General features: G+C 39.2%; 1 protein-coding gene across 3 annotated transcripts in view; it reads right to left on the bottom strand.

The window, feature by feature from the left end:
• The window catches only part of syk (spleen tyrosine kinase), a 46,963-nt gene extending 28,514 nt beyond the window's left edge, over nucleotides 1–18,449 (bottom strand). For 2 of the 3 annotated variants that reach the window (XM_054756487.1, XM_054756485.1), the window contains exons 1-3: nucleotides 18,306–18,449; nucleotides 8,733–9,191; nucleotides 4,215–4,375 (exon numbers count right to left, since the gene is read on the bottom strand). In XM_054756487.1, the coding sequence (XP_054612462.1) occupies nucleotides 4,215–4,375; nucleotides 8,733–9,128 (557 nt within the window). In that variant the 5' untranslated portion in view covers nucleotides 9,129–9,191; nucleotides 18,306–18,449. Of the gene's footprint in view, nucleotides 1–4,214; nucleotides 4,376–8,732; nucleotides 9,192–11,242; nucleotides 15,729–18,305 lie in introns of those variants that run through there. The other variant, XM_054756486.1, reaches the window with a different exon arrangement.
• Nucleotides 18,450–20,444: the final 1,995 nt, after the last annotated feature.

Below are 20,444 nucleotides of genomic sequence, written 5' to 3'. Positions count from 1 at the left end.
GCCACAGTGTGATAAGGAACGCTACCACAGGTCTTTCATCTCAGCAGCCATCAGACTGCACAAGACTTGCACAACCTCAACGTGTTATTCTTATTTCTCCATTTGCACTATAAGTCATTTCTACTTCCAGTTTTTTTTTGTATAACGTGTAATATATTTTTCTTCATTTTCATGTAAATACCCAACTAGTACAATTTAACATGTGTATACAGTATACTGTATATTTCTGATACCTAACTGTCAACATGTGTAATATTATTTATTCATTTACAACACCACTTTACTGTTAAATACATTCAGTGCCTACACTTATCATTTTATTACATACTTTGTCATCTCATACGTAACTCACTTGGCAAGGTTTTATGTTAGAGGTTTATTGTATTTTCTTAATATCTTTATAGTAGGAATATAATAGGAATTTGGTATATTGTGTTTTTTGTATCTTTCTGCTGCAGTAACATTTACTGTAAATTTCACTGTTGTGGAATAAATGAAGTACAAATCTAATCTAATCTAAAGTATGACTTATTTTGTCTTTTTCTAGCCAACCTCTCACACCCAGGGTTGGAGAAGTTAAGATCTTTACGGACATTTACAGGAATTACGAACACACTGCTCATTTGTACATGCCCAGCAAACATTTCTACATACCGTAAAGCACCGTGTATAAACTGCACCCATGTATAAACCGCACCCCCATTTTCAGGCTCAAGGGCGGGGAAAAAAAATTTTTAGTTCATAAATGCTTGCCAACTCTTTCATCTCAAATCAAGTAAAGGTACTAAGCAATTTCAAAAAGAAGAATAAAGGAGAAATCTGAACTTCGGCATCTAGATCTTTAATATTATGACTAAGCACAGATTAATAATAATAATAATAATAATAATAATAATAATAATAATAATAATAATAAATCAAAATAAAGAAATTTGCAATTTTCAGAGATGTTTTGATATCTTCTCTTTCACTGCTTCTCTTTTTCTCTATTATTATTTTATTGCATTGCTTCAGTGTGAATTTATTGTATTGTATTTTACATTGGAAGCTTAGGTTAGCTTCAGTGTATATAGAGATGGTTTCACTGTGTGAAAATACAGACAGCCGTCAGATTAGTTAGTTGCATACACAAGCATTTACAGCAACTGTACAGCAGAGGGCGCTAAAGTCAAAGCAACTGTCTGACCCACAGACGGCTATTCAAAATGGACTTCTCGTCAATTTCTGCATCTGGTCACAGACCTGTCATCGTGTATAAACCGCACCCCGATTTTTTGCTTCTTACCAGTGGAAAAAAAGCGCGGTTTATACACGGTGCTTTACGGTATATCTTTCTACATGAGTAGTTTTGTGCAATAAAAGAGCTGATCAGAATCAAAATATATACTATATAATATAATGTATTCAAGACATATACTATATCCTATATGTGTCCTCTTTTAAAAAGACTATACATATGCTCCTGCTATTTATTATGATCTTAATTACTTTATGATTCCCTAAAGCTAGTGTCAGAATAATAAAAATATTCCGCCTAGTGCAGTTCAGATCATGATTTTTAAAGTAAAACACTCTTGGGTGGTGACACGAGAAACCTAACAGCCACATCATTCTTCCTCTTTTATGGCTATTTCAGGAAGTGTTTTGCAAACCATCTGAGCGGAAACCAGTCGGCCTGCATATATGTGTGTGTTTGTGTACTGCACATAGCATTTACAGTATGTGTGTTTGTGTGGTCTCTGTTTCTTCAGCCAGCCACGACCACTTTGCAGAATGAGAAGCAAGCAAAGACTTTACATGTACTACATACTATGTGCCCCACTGTCATACAGTACTTTTAGTACTTTTAGAAGTGAATTATTACATAATTATTAAGTGTCCACTTAATATATAATAATAATATAGTCAACTGTACACTTTGCGTCTCACTCCTGGTTCACTTAAAACATGGAACAACTGGCATGAGGCATCATGTCAGGTGGAGAACATAAATATTTAATCCCCTGCTGAAGTTCACCCCCTTACAAAAATATGAACATTTCATTGTTTTTATGGTGGCTTTATTGTAACACAGAGACAAAATGTGAAAAAAAACAGCATTAAATGGAGGTTCTAAATTCATTCATATTTGATTTTTATTTATTCTTGATTGAGCTACGTACTATAAGTCATCGAGGGCTTTTATGCCCCTGGGAGGGCCACCCCATAACAATTTTGGATCAAGTTTTCCCTCGCACGGACACGGGTCAAACAGGGCCAGGCCTGGGGGCGGGGTTCGACGGAGAGCGCCTGGTAGCCGGGCACAGCACAATAAGGCAACGTGGGTCCCACTGCAATGAGCTCACCACTCGAGGGGCCAAAGGGGTCGGGAGCAATGTGAAACGGGTGGCCGCCGAAAGCAGGGACCTTAGTGATCCCATCCTCAGTTGCAGAAGCCAACTCCAGGTTCGTGGTGGGGAATGAGACTGAGCTTGTGTGCGAGGTTGAGAAGTTAGATAGTTGGACTCACCTCTGGAACCATTCCTCTCGAGAGGGGGTTGGACTTCCATTCTGGCATTGCCAGCAGGAAGAGGTGACGAGTAGGGGTAGCAATACTTGTTGCCCCCCAGCTCAGTGCCTGTACGCTGGAGTTTAGTCTGCCTCCACCTCCGGGTGGAGACTGTCATGTTGGCAATGCAAACAGAGATTCAAACCCTCGATCTACTGACTGCGACTAACATGCTAATTGCTAGGTCCACCGTACGACCGTTAGTTTACGCAATCAAATACAAATGAATGTACAATAATCCCTTGTTCAGGGCCCTGTCACACCTTGACGATTTAGGCAGCGCATGGCTGACGTGATCATTTTTTTTCAATTTTGGGCGTATACATAGCGTATTCATAACGAGTTCGACGTAAACATGATGTATTAGTAACTTATATAGAACGTTTCTCTAACTTACAGACAACTTATATCATTGAATGCGTAGCGTGTTGCCGGTGTTCACAATTTATGCCCAACGCCTGTCACACCTTGACAATTTAGCCATCTTACGCCAACGTATGAAAAATTTGGCCAATACGCTGGCGTATGTCGTAGTACGTCTAAGCCGTCCAAAAATTTTGTGCATGCATAAAACTTTTCCACGTATGTCAACATAAGATTCATACGTCCCGCATCCGCGGGCAATAAGTTATGCGATCGTTGACGTCCGTTCACACACTTTATTTGTAAGTCACATACAAGTCGTAATACGTCAACATACCTTGAGACAGAACTGTCTTCTTGGCGAGGGGAGATGGAGATGGAGGCTGTCGTGTTTGCATGTGCAGGTAAGTTTGCAGCTTGACCAGTAGAGGGCACTGTGACACTGGGAATGGAACCAACTTTTTTTGATTTTCTATCAACTTTATTAATGCCTTAGCGAGTCACAAATCCATGAGTGGTAGCGTATGCAGCCTACACCAGGGGTCTCAGACTCGCAGCCCCAGGGACGATTGTTTGCGGCCCTCTTTTTAATATGAAAGATTAATATTCGTGTGGCCCGCAAGTTTGATATGAATGACACTTGTCGTGTGCGGAGCTGAACGAACCAATCACGGTGAGGTATATGGCTCTCGAGGGCGGGACCTCGGCTGAACGAACCAATCACGGTGAACCAACCACTCAGCTGGGCAGAGGAGAAGCCGTGAAGCGGCTGACTCTGCCCTGTCTCCGAGGAATGAATGAATGAGCGAGCGAACGAGTCAAGGCGGTGAGGCGTTGGACGTACTGCCCGGCCGAGGTCCCGCCCTCAAGACCCATATACCTCACTGTGATTGGTTAGTTCAGCCGAGGTCCCACCCTCATCATTATAATCACTGCATCTTTTAAATGCCTTATATTTGTATTTTAGTTCATTGAAGTATTTTTATGCTTGAAAATGCTTAATTTTGGCAAAAAAACCTATTAAAAATGTACTTAAATATGCTGAATATTTTCACTCATAAGCCGTATTCAACCACAAAACAGCATGACATGTTTGAAAAACCGTGATAGAGTGAAGCCGCAGTGTGGCGAGGGCCAACTGCATAACATACATTACACCATTAAAATGATAGACTGTTCATTTCTTTATAAGGGGGTGAACGTCTTTTCTAGCGCTCCTTGTGGATAAATATGAATTTTGAATTTTGTCACAACATTGACAGCAAACACTGTATTATTACAAATATATGAGCAAAGTACTCACAGGAATTTTCCATTGGTACGGGGGCCATTTTGAAGCCTGGGCTCAGAGTCCTCTCGTGTTATTTTCCCATGGAACCAGGGCATCCGTTCATGAGCCGTGGTTGCAATGAGATGCTCCAAATGTGGCCTCTGGCTGATAATGGCTTGTTCCAGAGCTGTACCCTGCAAGTACGACCATCTTTATTCATCTTTATCCATTTGAGCTGGCTAACAACACAAATGCGTGCCTTCTTCATCACATACTGCATGTATGTGGGGTGTCCTCTAGGTTTACAGTGCTACTTCTTATTGTCTTCATTGACTGTTTACGCACTTTTCAGCACTTAATAGTACACCTATCAGTGTCACTGTGACATGTTGCCCAATACAGCCGGCACTATTGTCACTTAACAATGGTTGTGTGCAGACAAATGTCCACTAACATGAATGTGATGAAAAAGAAACCCCCACACTGTTGCATACTCTGAGCCAAAAGTGTCACTCAACCGCACTTTTAGGTCTGAGTTATTATCTCGCCAAAGCAAAAGCCATCATATCAGCAGCAAACACTTGCTATTCGCCAAAAAGCAGGGCTGTCTAAAGTGGGGCCATTTTTGGCCCGCACTATTTTTATTGGGCCTCGGCATATTGTAAAAATAAAATATATCAATTATTAATTAGATATATTATTAGACATTACACAAAGCCAAGATATGGATGTTTTGTTCGGATAGTTTAGCATATATTGGAATGCATTGGTTTGCTGTTAGCATCTTTAATGTACAAAATGTATCAACATGCCCCCCCATCCTCTTATATATGCTATACTGTATACAGTAGGTCCTTTAATTTCATAGCTTTCGATACAGCATGCCAAAGTATTAGCATTCAGGTGACCAAACACTAAATACAGTGGATCCCAGCACCGTTTGTGATTCAGCATTCATGCCCCCGCAAATTCTGATTTTTTGTCAAAAAAATGTGTTTTAATTTTTTTTTCTCAAAGAATTGATACGCCATCCAGATACATTAATCCATTAACCCAATCCAAACATGAATCCAAACACATTACAACTGACCAAATCAATCAAAAAGAGGAGAATATGTATTTATATTATTTCTTAATCATATACAGCCTAGGTTCCCCAAAGTGGGGTAGCGTACCCCTAGGGGTACACGTGTTGTCACAGGGTGTACGTGAATAAAAATGAAAAACAATTAGCGCTTAACACTCACAATTACAATTGCTGCTGAAAGCCTCGTCGCAAGGAGAGCGGAGCAGAAAGGAGACGGAGCAGAAAAGAGACAGAGCATGAAGTTGTTCATGCTCCATATGAACAAATAAGTAAGTTTGATGATTATTTGTGCATTAAGAGTGTTTCATCTTAAAGATTTCATTTATATTGGTGTTCCAATCCACAGCGGTGAAAACATGTCACTCTGAGTGGGGATTCCCCTGAAAATGAGGCTTTATCGTTGGCATTTTTGGACTACTTTATCATGACTGTTAGACTTTCCCCTTCAATTTTATTATTAAATTAATATGCAGACTTAAACCATAGCCATCGTGAGTGGACAAAAAAAGTGAAGCTCAAATTCAACCCATTCAAAGGAATGGATGCCGACATCGGACTGGAATAAAAGATATGTAGGATGATTACTTATCTATGTACTGTATCAGTGCTCATGTCAAACTTTATCACAACGTGACACATTTTTGACAGGGATTACTATAAAAGTAATTAACCAATTAGTCATGTTCAATATTTCAAGTTAATTAAGAAAAAAAGGTTTATGTTTTTAAGTGTGCAGGAGCAGGGGCTACATGGCTTCAGGTCAAATGTCTTAAGGTGTATGTGACTGTAAAAAGTTTGGGAACCACTAACATACAGCATATGATATTGAACCTTTTAAATACAGTACATCCCTTTTGTTATTAATTTGTTCAAAAGGTCAGGTGAAAAAATGAAACGAAGCAAGTCTTCCCATATGAAATAATGTCAACCCAATTAATCCATTCCAGGCACCCATAAATATGACCAAAAATTACATTTCATAAAGAATAATTATAGTTTTACGTGCAGAAAACAATGTGAAATCATTATAAATGGTGAATAGAATGGATAAAAGAGCAGTTTCTGCGCACAATGAACAGTATTGTGTAAAGTAAAATTCAAATGGATGAATAAAGCAGGAATGTACAATAGGTGAAATAAAATACACAAGTTTTTGTCAAAAACTAGGGTGTTCGAAAATCGAAGTTTGACTACAAATACCTTGTACACTATTATACAGATGTTGCCCTACTAAGCTAGAACCTTAACACATTTGACACAATATAAACATTTAGCATGTCAAAACCAGCTGCTCTGAACACAGCTGTTCAACGAGGGTTATAAGTACGGATGCTCTGATCGATCGGCCACTGATCAATATCAGCCAATGTCCGTGGAAACGCACGTGATCGGCATATGTCAATAAATGCCTTTCAACGCCAATCTGAAAAGCCTCTGGCCCAGACTATTTCCGTCTGCAGCCTGTCGCGATCCCTGTGTGCAGTGTTGCTCTAACGTCTTGGGAGAGCGTCCCCCTCCCACTTTCCTTGACACTGCGCAGGCGTGCCAAAGCCAAAACCTGCCATTTGTGACATAAAGTTTGCATACTGCAAAACGTGCCATGAAGAATATCTCGCATGTTAAAAATCTTTAATTTAATACGCCATTTGAAGAACAAACATTTGATGGAGTATGGTGAGCTTTTGAGGTTGCAGCGTCAGTCAAACGGCAGCGAACGCACCCAAAACGATGGACAACACTCGCCCGTACGGTATGTGTGACAGTCAGAAGGCTAAGCAAATAACCTGAAAAATGACTGAATTAATTGGACAAGATGACCAACCTTCGTCAGCGGTAAAAGACACCGGGTTCACCGAGTGCACTCTCACTTGGAACCCACTTACGTGCTACTTAGAAGTCCGGCTCGGGCGCAACCAAAGCACTCTCACATCCAAAGTCTCCTTAAAGAAGGCCTCTCATCCTCTGTAAATTTCATGAGTGATTTTATGGTTCCTTTTTTCTTATCACATAGCAAATCCCAGAGATGCAGTCAGGAAATCTGGGCCTCATGAAAAAGAAATCACGTTGGGCCCCCCCAAAGCCCCATTCCCTTTTATTTATTTATTTTTTGATAATTACCTATTTTTTGGGCTGGCAATCAGGGGACCTGGGAATTTTCCTTACATTTCCCCCTTATATGGCAACCCTGGCCAATAGCACTCATCACAAAGAAATTGAAAAAATTACAGTTAATCCATGTGATCGGTATTAGCATGGGCCGATTTCACTCATGGATGATCGGTATCATAAAACCCTGATCTGAGTTATTGTCTCCCTGGGAAAACTAGTTGTAGCGCACACGTTCCATTATTTTGTCTGGCTTAATATGAAATGCCCGAGAATATTTACTTATCATCTAGGAAATTAAATGTTTCCACATACCCCCTGCAATTTGCTCGCGTACCACTAGGGGTATGCGTACCCCTGGTTTGGAATCACCACCTTAGATTATTGAGGCCTTCTACATCTGAAATTCATTTGTTAATATCAACACTGTAAAAACTGATATTTAAGATTTAACATTTATCAACAAGGTCAAAGAAGAGATTTTTTCATACTTGCCTTTTGCTTGTCTTAAGAAATGTATGCTAAAATCTGAGCTATATTACTTCAAATAACGTAAATCATCGGCAACAGGACATTTTAAAAGTTGCCAAAACACTGTTGTGTTTTCTGCTTTGTTACCAGATTTTAAGTTTAAGAAATACGGTATAGCTCAGATTTTAGTACAGTTTAGTTTACTTAAGCTAAGCAAATTGGGAATGGTTTTATTTGTTTCAGACATGTTTAACAAAGTTACATTACGGAACATCACATGTTTACCCTTGCACAATAAATCAATTTTACCTCTAATATGGAGAGAAAAGAATAGAAAACTGTTAGGAATGGAATATTTTCCTTCTGCTTTGAATAAGGCATGTTGACGGCTTATTGACAGCAGAAGGAAAATATTCCATTCATAACAGTGCACTAGATAGTTAACTTATGTTGCGATGTAAGAAAAGAAAATAGAAAGAAGAAAAAGGTGTTCACAAGAATTTAAGAAATAAGTAAATAAATAAGAGCTAAATTTTAAAAAAGAAATTAATAAATAAACAAATATAAAATAAAACAAATTCTAATGAATGAATGAAAGATAATTAAGTTTTTTGAAAAAGTAAAATAAATAAATAAATAAATACATAAGTATTACCTTACAAGAATAATGTAATAAATATCGAATAAGAATAAAAAATAACTACAAACAAACAAATACAAATAAAAAAATAAAATTGACCAATAAGAGCAATAGCTCATTATTGGTAAATTGGTCTAACATTGTAAAAAATATCACATCAAAATAGTCAGCATAGATATCATTATTTTTGTCATGTATGTGAAAGATAAAAATACTTGGTATTGTTAAGTGTACGTGTGAAACCAACCTGTAGATTCCAGGTCTGCTTGACATACTCCTGGATCAGTTTTTCCTTCAGGTCCTCAAAGGGCCCCACCTTGGGCTGCATGTTCTTGGGCCGGTTGCAGGGCTTCAACAAGCGACACACGAGGCCGTCCATCTCTTGCGAGTGGTAGTCAATCAGCTCCATCGGGCTGCTGTGGCTCTTCCCGCCATCAATGGCGTACGTTTCATCCGACTCCCTCTCAATGGTGTAGTGGTAGCAGCGGCCCGAATGCAACACCGAGAGGGCAAAGCCTCCAAGGTGGTTGCGACTTTGCCGTAGCAAATACGCGCCACTTCCCATCTGCTGCAGATAACCTTCTGCCTCTTCTCTGGCAATGTTGCCATAGAAAAATGGTAGCCTGTTCACTCTGTCAGCCATCTTGGCCTGAGGATGGCGGCTGCCTTTAAAGGGTCCACTCACACGGTGCAGCTACCACAATGCCTAAAATAACAGAGATTTTTAAAAAAATAACACAACCCATTAAATGTGTGGTGAAAAAGGGAAGCGCATAACACAGCAATGGGGTCACATGACACGACTAGAGGTCTAAGATGAATTATCGATATTGTTGGTGGATATCACTTGTTTTTTGTTGTTTTTTTGTTGTGAAAAACGTCAGCTAAAAGCTCAACCAAACCTATTTCAGAAAAACAGAAGACAATCCAAACCACCACCACTTCAATGGACAAATGCGGAAAACAAACGAGCAGTCAGAGAGCATCATATGTCATGAATGATTTCATAAAACTCAGCTCAACAAACTTAGCAGCCAATGATGTGGCCAAGGCTATCAGTGCCTCGCAGATACACTAGGGTGGGCGATATATCGATATTTTTAAAATATCGGTATTTCTTTTAAGCACGATATCAAAAACAAGCATATCGTTCATATCGATATAGACTGGATTTGATGAACAGCGTAAAAGACAGTATAAAGGTTGCTGTATAAAGACGGCATAAACCATGTTTACCGTCTGTCATCATGGGGAACGTGAAAAGGAAGAGCTAGCGGCGCTAACCTGGCTGCAGAGAGACTACCGTGAGTGCAGCCTGATTAAGACTGATTAAGATTAGATTTTACCTTCTCCATATTTACTTTAATAAGCGAATGTACTATTTTGTTCCAGCAGCTATTTTTCTATAACATTTACTTTTTAGGAAAACAACTTCACATGCATATTTGGATTTGACTTTTGTCTAAACTCACTTTGTGGAAGAAATATCGAGTTCTATATTGTATATCGATATTCCACATATATATGTGCCCTATATATATAGCCCTATAGCCCTAAGATACATCTTCACTCCGATGATACCATCATCTATTCATGTGGCTGTTCACTCCACTCTGCCGCATCCACCCTTCAACTCTGCCTCACTTCCATTGAGAAGTCTTTACATTATTTCATCAGAAAAAAACAGTGTCACTTGTCACAAGTGTCTAAAACTCCCTTCAACACGTCGTAAAACTTTCAGCTCTTCTATTAGCGGTACTCCATATGTTGAAACAGAAACTAAAACGGTCCCTAGCTGACTGGTGCAAGTGTTGATTCCTTCTGGTTTTGAAAAACACGAGCACTTGTTCATCGGTTTGTTGGTTTTTCTTGCCTTCATCGTCTCTTCCTCATTGTATGGTTACGTTTTGGATTCATGTGGACTGTTTTTGTTTTGTTTTTACTTCTGCTGGGGCTCTTGCCAGGTCATCATTGTAAATGAGAAGCTGTTCTCAATTGATCTTACCTGGAAAAATCAGCACACCAGCAAGTATTTGTAAGGTTTTTCCGTGTCACAAATTGAAATTCCCAACTTATGAGAGCCAATCTTGTTTTTCGTTATCCTGCAACACTTTGCAGTAATACAGTTTTGTCACTGCAGCTCACCAGCAAGTATTTGCAAGATTTTTTCTTGTCACAAATTAAAATCAAATTAAGCTGTGCTTCTTCTTACTCCTTTTCGAACATGTGGAACTGCGACTTGGAACATGAGGCATTCAATGTATACTGTACAGTATGCATGTTCGAAATAAATTAAACCAGAACTTGAACCAAATTATGGCATCCAATCTCATTGTTGTTTATCCTGAAACACTTTGTAGTAGGTCAGTTTGGTCACTTCTACACACCAGCAAGTATTTGTAGGTAAGTTTGCACGACTTTAAGCCAATCACTTATGTTGCTGGAAATGCTCTACAATGTTTTCTTTTGAGTTGAAATATTACACATGCTATTGCACAACTCGCAACATTTGCAAAAGGAAGTAAAAACATGACTTTTTTTGAAAGAGATTAACTAAAAGAAAAAAAGCTGGAAAATCTTGTAAAGCCTGTAATTAAAGGTAATAACAAATAATCACTTTCCGGTCATTTTTCTTGGTGTTACCATGGTGATAGAGTTATTCATTTTCTGTTGTTTCATTGTAATAGCTTCAAAGGCAAAACTCACAGATGAAAAAACAGTGATGGGCTTACCATGGCGGAAAGAAAGGACACTTACTGTCTGTTGAGGGACTGGAAGGAGAATGAGAATCATGTCAGCACCGTGAGCAACGTGGTCGACGGCTCGCATTCCGCTGCTAACTGACAAACATTTGCCGTTGAAACATGAAGGCCTTTGATGGAGCTTGGTGGCGTTTTCAAGCTTCCTGATTCTGAGACGTCTTTGGCAACTAGATGCCCTAACTTCCCTTTTTCTGATGAGAACAAAACGGCCGCACACAACAACATGCAATGCAGAAGACAACAGTTACTATATTCAGTGCTTTTATTTTGTATTATCAGTACCAAGGTAAATTTCTTGTTTTGTTGCACACATTATTGATTCTTATTCTGTTTCTGTGACAGCAAATGTAATAAAAGCAAAACAAAGTAACTGTATATGGTGGAAATATTAGAACTGTAACATTTTCTGGTATAATATTCTAATATGTTAGAGATAAGCAGAAAAAATGCTTGAACGATGCAGCAATTCTGTACTGTACTAATAACGCATGTATGAAAATTCATCCAAGTTAGAATCCATTTAAAGCCAAATATAGCACAGAGAAGCCATTTAAAATACATTTAAAATTTAAAAAAATGATATGAAGGCTAAAAGCTACAGGCTGAAAAACCTGATAGTAATGTTTTCCTAGATTATTTTCTATGAATTCACTGAAGGAAGAGGAAGAGTTGAATTGTAATATTTGACACCCTATTAAAGTATTACAGTTGTTAAATGGATTTAAAATGAAGTTTTACGGCAAAAAATGAGCTTTCGGCAATGAGCTAGCTTACCTGACACACTGCCATTGTGGGGAAGCCATATCCTGGAATAGTCACATGACTGTCACATGGCAACTACTCCAAAATGTTTTCTATATGTCGCTTATGGATTTGATGAGTTTAACTTAAGCATAAAGCTGTACAGCACACAATAGAACACATTTAAAGTCTTTCAATGGGTTCATTTGGACAGAAGTTACATCTGATTAGCTTTCTGTTATTGATAAACTGAAATATTCAGTCATTTTATAACACTACTTGGGGACACAGAAACCAACAGTTAGTCCAGCATAAAGTGGCCTGCACTTAATAAAGTACAAATAATCCATAATATGAAGCACTTTTTAAAACAGCAAAGCAAATTGTCTCGTAAATTTTCTTTCTCTGAAACCTAAACGAAAAGATGCAAATGCAAAAAAAAAGAAAAAAAAAAGGAGGTGTCAGATAATGAATTGTCAGTCATGTGCACTGGCCAAACACTGCTTACCACTCAGGAAGTACCATCTGACAGTATTTGCTCTCGTAAAGGAAACAGTGTACTTCATTGAAGTTGTTGTGTTTTCAACAGACTACTTTATTTTGTTGTGTGTGCTGAAAAGATTGATGACATAATTGGTCATTTGACTTTGTCTTGTATTGTTGCACCAGAAGCGCTTTCGTAAAAGAAAAGACGACTAAAACGCATCTGCTGACTCGTCCATTGATTTGTGTTGCTAAAGATAGCACAAATGGTCAATGGACTTTTACTTTTGTACCTTCAAGGTACTCAAAGCGCTTTGACGTGGTTACCAAATTTACCTACTGCATCAGAAGCCACTGGCAAGTCTCAAGTCTTTAATCTCAAGTCTCAGGTAAAGACTCTGGACAACATCGGCATGACAAGTCGATGAGGGTTTTCAGGGCGAGTGTTGCATATCGTGGGCACATAATAGATGTGGAAGGACGGCATAAGTGTAATAAGAAGACTCAAGCTGCAATAGCTTTTTTTCCACACTACAGTAGTACTGTGGCAGTTGCAAGGAAGACTCATGGTTGGGTCTCATGCGGAGCTTTATTCTCCAACTGCACACTACAAAACCTGACAAAGAATGAACATCTCCTTTATAGCGCTAACACTTGCGCGCCCAAACCTGGACTCTAACCACGCCCCCAGTCGACTCCCGACTGGGTGAGACACATGCCCCCTAGTGTCCACCACAGTACCTTGCATAACGTAAACCTCCTTTTACATCAATTCCACTGAACGTAAAGACTTTTTGTAAAGTTTTTGCATCGTATTACGTAAGAAATTCCATATAGCGTAAAACGTCAAGACGGTGCAAGTTCAGAAATTCGATTTGAAGAGCTCGCGCGACAGAGAGAGGGAAACATTTTCCATGACTAACAGAGTACACTTGGTGACGCCTTCTGACGCTCTCATTGGCTGATTATCAGGGTACAAGCCTATGCTCTCATCTCATTGGCTGATTATCGGGGCACCGCCTATGCTCTCATCTCATTGGCTGACTTATATAGTGCGTACGTGAGTTTGTGTGAGAGACAGGCTTCTCCCTTCAACCTCCCTTCCTCATCATAGTCGCCCTTAAACTAGTTGATTGTTTTTGTTATTCCGTTTTATTAATTTATAGTAATCTTATTTATTACCTTATTTTATATTGGAATGTTGCTAATGTTTATGCTAATGTTTATGCTACTATGTTTATGCTAACGTTTTCATATATTTTCCCACCATATTTGGTGGACTTTGAATATTTTGAAGTGCCAAAGGTGTGAGTTTGGGAAGATCTTGGAACGGATTAGGCTATTTACATGTATTTTACGCTTCATATAACATAAAAACCCTATAACGTAAACGTTCTCGGAACGGATTATTTACGTTGTAGGGGCGTCTACTGTACTGTGTTTCTAGTGTGCATGTGGTGGAAATATACTCCTTCGTAACAGAGATATATTGAGAAATGTGTGAACAAATTTCAATTTTAGTAATTCTACACATCCTTCACTGCATTGTTAACATTGATAACAGGCGGTGTATTCACCTGATTGAACACCTCCCCCACTTATGCAAATCATTCAGCACTCACATTCACATTGATTTTGCTGTGGATACAACTTTCCTAGTGGTTGTTGATGCATGTTGCATGATTCGGGAGCTGGAGATGGGAGAGACTGTACTCGCTAGAGATGACAGAGGTCATCACAAATGGATATCTGCTACAGTGAAGGAGCGAACTGTCCCTCTGCTGCCCCTGGAATCGTCTGGACACGTCATATTGACCAGCTCAGAAAATCTGGAGCTGCAGCTCATTTGTGTTGCTAAAAACAGTACAAAACACAACAGAATTCATTTGCTTCTTCCGAGGGAGGCCTTTGTATTCACACCAGTTTGACTTAGAAAACGCCATCTGATTTATAAATGCAATATTCTAATCATAATGTACCTTTTTTATTTTGAAAGACATCTTACAACGGGCCGCACGGTGGGCTAGTGGTTAGCATTTCGGCCAACACAGTAACAACCTGGAGATCGGGAAGACCTGGGTTCGATTCTCCCTTGGGCATTTCTGTGTGGAGTTTGCATGTTCTCCGCGCGTGGGTTTTCTCCGGGTACTCCGGCTTCCTCCCACATTCCAAAAACATGCAGGTGAGGTTAATGGGCGACTCTAAATTGTCCATAGGGATGAATGTGAGTGTGAATGGTTGTTTGTCTATAGGTGCCCTGCGATGGGCTGGCAACCAGTCCAGGGTGTACCCCGCCTGTCGCCCGAAGTCAGCTGGGATAGGCTCCAGCATGCCCCCGCGACCCTTATGAGGAGAAGCGGTATAGAATATGGATGGATGGACATCTTACAATGTTCGGGTCTGTTGCTCGTGTCAAGAATCTGCTCGGATTTTTTTCACCTGCGAGAGACCCGATACATGACAATCAAAAAAATAAACATGTGTTAGACTTTGAAAACCCTGAGCTCTGGCACATTGGAGACGCTTGCTGCCCTTTTTACCATGAACGTTCAAATGTTTAAGTATTCACATCAAACGCAATGAAAGTTCACTCAAACACAAGTTATGACAGAGTTCATGTGACGGTGTTGAACTCTAGAAATAAGTTAAAAATCATCAAATTGACCAACACAGCACAAAACACACTTAACACAGCCACAAAAAAAGCCTTCCTTGAGCAAATATGACCTGATGTAATACCAGAGCTGACCAGTGAGAGGCAGCATAAATCCATCACACTTTGACCTTTGGTCTGCTGCCAGCTGCTGAAGGTGAAAGGTGATTGATCACATTCGCAGCCATCACCCAAATTATCATTTTTTTCAGGTATTTAGCATGTTTACTTTAAAGAACTGTACTTTGCTACACTTTTGTCAACCTATTCAAAGCATTCCATCACCAAAGTGTTCAGCTCATTCCAAACATGTGACATATCTGTTGACACATTGCAGAAATGTTCCCATTGAAAATGAACGGACAGTTTTTGCAACTTACATGTTCCTCAACCCATTCAAACCATCCCAATATGAAATAGTCCACATCCCATAAATTCCCACTTTTCCAAAACTTCCACATTTTCCAACACAAATTTCCCACGATATTAGGCATTCTTACCACTTCAACATTTCTCAGCCCTTGCCAGCATAAAAGTAATCAGCTCATTCAAAACATTCACTGTTATCAACTTTCCACATTCCAAAAATTCCCCGTTTTCAAATTCAAGGTTTCAAGTTCATATTTTCTAGCCCCAAAATTCACATTGACATGAACGCCATTGTGTCCATTAGGGATGCTCCGATCAGGGTTTCATGCTGCCGAATCCGATACCGATCATCCATGATTGAAATCAGCCAATACAGATAAGATAGATTAAGTGTACATTTTTTAATTCACTATTGGCTATATGATATGAAAAAGGGAACCATAAAATCACCTTCATTTAACCAAAAACATATTTGACTTACTTCTTCAAGAGAACATATATCACTGGTGAAACTTACAGAGGATGAGACGCCTTCTTTAAGGAGAGTTTGGATGTGAGAGTACATAGTTTGATGGCGTTCTAGCAGGACTTCCAGGTATCATTTAGCGGGGCTCCAAGTGCGCGGTGTCTTCCACCGCTGGTCATCTAGTCCGATGAATTCAGTTATTTTTTGGGGGGTTATTTGCTTTAGACTTTTGACTGTCACACACATACGGGTGAGTGCCCAGCGTTGGCTACATTAGCTGCTGTTTGACTGATGACCACATCGTGATCCTTGGAAACTCACCGTACTCCATCAAGTGTTTGTTCTTCAAATGCCGTGTTAAATTAAAGGTTTTTAACATTCTACCCCGGCAAGGTATTTTTTGTGGCATGTTTTGCAAGGTGCAAAATTGATATCACTCACAAACGACAGGTGAGTCCCACACGGCAGACATGATTGTTTTGGGTTTGGCACACCTGCACAGTGTGAAAGAAAGGAGAGTGGGCGGGAGGCGCTCGCTACAGGCTGCATGCTGCAATAGTACAAGCCACAGGTGCTCGGCTTTTGTGATGGCCGTTGAAAGGCATTTATCGACATATGTCGACCACATGCTTTTTCACGGAAATCAGGCGATTTGGATCGAAGCATCCCTAGTGTCCATATTTCTCAACCCATTCAAATTATTCCAACTTCAAAACGTTCAGGGTAACAATTTTCCACAGCCTAAAAATTCCCACTTTCCCCATAATTCAACTTTTTCCATACAGCATCTCTGTTCAAATTCAGCTCTTCAGCATTCACGCAAATTCCACAAATTAACTTCTCTAGTTGATGGAGGTATTGACCAAAAATCAGTCGAAATTGAAAAACATTGTCGATTTTGTCAAATATTGTTATTCACTACAAATGAAATTAATTTCGATTAATTCCATTATTTTCGTAGTTAAAGCATAGAAAACCTGTTTACAACCTTCTAAATGCAGTTTTTAACATGATTAGAGCCCCTCTAGACATGAAATAACACCCTTAAATTCACCTTTACACTCCTATTACCCAATATAGAAAACATAAGAGAAAATAATATAATTCAAGACATAAATAAGACTCATGCTCTTGTGCTCATGCTAGTGGTCGTCAATAAATGTGTTCTGGACGTGTGGGGAAAAGGAAGTGATGTCGGGGATTAATAGTTGAGTTTTAGTTTGTCATGGATTTCAGCCACAACAGTAGCCCATGTTAATATTATGATCATTCTGTTATTATTATTGTGCCTGCTGTGAGATCATTCAAACCTGCAATAAAAGCCTGTTGTTCAGGCGATCAAGTCTGGTGCTTGTGTGCCTCACTCAACATTACAGTAACATTACTGACACCTAGTGACCAGCGTAGAATACCACAGATAATCAACATCTTTGAATGCGTCTTCTGAATGCCTTATATTTGTATTTTAGTCATTTCCAAAATGTTCAATTTAGGCATAAAAAGTGCATAAAATCTCCTTAATTTACTTTTTTTTTTTAAACGAATAATAGGCCGTATTCAACCACAAAAAGCATGGTTTATTTATGAATATATTTTTGAAAAACCGTGGTAGAATGAAGCTGCTGTAGCGACGGTTAGACGGTTAGTTAGCATTTGCACATTTAACACTGTAATGCATGTATATTTTATCCATGAGTGTGCTTTTTATTTGTTTAAATGCTAGTGTTTTTAGATATTTTTTAATTGTTTTACAGGCAGATTTTCTTTTTGTGGCTGTAGGTAATATCTTATAAATAATGTATTATTTTATTTTATAGTTTATTCTGGCAAATGAATCTTAATTTATATCTCTTGTTTGGCAGCTGTTAATAACCTGCATTATTTCTTTCAGAATTCCTGTGTCACTAATATCTGGATGATATCTGGACAGTCTAAAAAAGTTTCCTTGAATAATTAATTCATAATAAATTGAATACTATACTTACTGATTTAATAACTAATTACAATCACATTATTTTAAAAAGTAAAAATAATAATATATATGTACGTATGTATGTATGCAATACACTGCATGTATGTCAATATGGATAAACATTTATTGAAATTAATATATGAACTGAAAAAGAAGAAACATGTATGTATATTATGTTGTTGAGTGATATAATTGTATAATATATGCATGTATGTGTGACACCTTGTAAAGACATGAGAACTTCCTCCTCTGCCTCTTGATTCATTAGCCTTCCAACTGCCAAGCTGCACCACTGTGCTCCATTAAAGTGGTGAATGAGTGACATCTGCTGGACATGTTTGTCAAATCTAAATAGCAATAGAGGTCATACTCACGCCATGGAACGCAGAACACGATGGACCTATGCTCCATCTGTATTTCTTATTGTGTGGAATTCATCTTAGCATCCCAATAGCATCCCATCATCGTCATCCTCCTCATCCTCCTGTCCCATAGACGCGAGATTCCTCGACCACTTCCTATTGGTCCACAGGCACAAATGTGTCATCATTCAAGTGACCAATAGGAATGGAGGACACTGTATGTATGCCATAAACAAACATCACCAGTAGATGGCAGTGTTGTCTAAACCCAAGAAAACATTTTAAGTCAGACTATACCAATTTGTCATGTTTATATTAGTCATTTGTCATATATATATATATATATATATATATATATATATATCCTTGTTTTGGAGGGGGTAAATCTTGCGCAGGTTCACGGCCGAGACCAGGGATCTTGGCCTCAAAAAGGTTGGTGACCACCGCACTAGTAAATCCTTTCACAAGTTCAAAGATACCATCTTTATCCTTCATGATAGTCACAGCATTTGAGAGGCTTGGTTTGCTTGCCATTTATCCATTGTCTTTATGTCTGATTGCATATTGTAAATTGGTGGACATTTACAAGTAATAGACACAATCGGATCGGTTCTTTTCGTCCATTTGAGATGGGTTTTGGTTTTTGCACTTGATATGTTTTTTTTGTAGCAATTCTGTTCCATGTTAAGCATATAAATAAAGCCATGTAAATAAAACATTTCATAGAATTGTGTTTTTACATTTTACATGTAATTTAGTAATAAATCAATTACGCAACCAAGAAATCTGAGGAGCCATTTGGGAGCCGAAAGAGCCGGCTCTTTTTATTGAACCGAGCCGAAACAACCAGCTCCCTTAAAAGAGCCTAAATTTCCACCACTAATATTATTCTGCCTAACGTAACTACTTCTCCTTTTGTAATGTATTAATCGTTTATGGGAGTGCATAGAACCACAAAATGTTCTAACGCGAAATGCGGTACAACAAACACCGCCTAGCAGGAGAAATAAGTATTTCAACCTAACTCCAGACCAGGTATGCAATCTACTGTACTTCAGCTTTACCTGAGCACCACTTGCTTCCAATTCAACAAATGTTTCTATAAGCAAAAACATGGTTGTACCATGGGCTCACCGTTCTCCCCCATTGTGGCCAACATGTCCATGGAAGAAGCGGAAAGAAAAGTACTGACTCCTTTAGGGGAACTCAGCCCAGCCACTGGTTCAGGTAGTATGTTGACAATGCATGGGTTAAGATCAAAACCTGCCTAGCAGATTTGTTCCCTGAACATATCAACTCTGTGGACAAAAATCACCCGGGAAAACTTCAAACACAAAGAAAGCATTGCCGTTTTTGGACTGCAATATTGAGGTCTACAGAAAACCTACCCACAGAGGCCAGTGTCTGCTCTGTGACTCCCATCATCCACTAGAACACAAGCTAGGGGTCGTCAGAACCCTCGGACAGAGCATAGAAGATCCCGACCACCGACAACAGAGGACAGAAGAGCAGACACACATCAAGGAGGCTCTTTCTAACTGTGGCTATCCCAACTGGGCCTTTGTCAAATCCAAAATCAAAAAACCGAGCCTGAGGATAGAAACTGCGTGGAAAATGTGGCAGTCCCTTATGTGGCTGGTTTGTCTGAGAAACTCAGAAGGATTTTCCCCAAACATTACATACCGACGCATTTCAACCTCACCAACACCCTCAGAAAAAAAGCTGCTTCACCCAAAGGACAAAATACTGAAAAGCAAACTCAGTGGTCCAGTGTAGTAAGGGGTGCAATGACCCCTACATTGGAAAAACCGACAAACCCGATACAAACACATGCCACATCAGAGAACCATTTCAAAAGGAAGGGACGAGAACAATGATGTCCAAATTCTGGATAGGGAGGCTCGCTGGTTTTAAAGAAGCCATCTATGTCAAACTAAAAAGGCCCTCTCTAAACAGAGGAGGAGGTTTGCACCGTCACCTGTCGTCTGCTTCCAACCCTAACATCTCTCCCTCAAAATTGTCATATTCCAAGGGAAGAGTGGCCACTAACAAGCTGTTTTGCCACCAGGAAGGCAAATGATCTATTGCTATGCAGGATGCTCGTTCACCAGGAACAATAACAACACTTATGACCACCCCCAGGGGGCACAC

Source organism: Dunckerocampus dactyliophorus, chromosome 17 (genome assembly GCF_027744805.1).
Source record: "Dunckerocampus dactyliophorus isolate RoL2022-P2 chromosome 17, RoL_Ddac_1.1, whole genome shotgun sequence".
NCBI lineage: Eukaryota > Metazoa > Chordata > Actinopteri > Syngnathiformes > Syngnathidae > Dunckerocampus > Dunckerocampus dactyliophorus.
The sequence above is the reverse complement of the archived record's forward strand: the minus strand, read 5'-3'. Positions and strand labels throughout refer to the sequence as shown.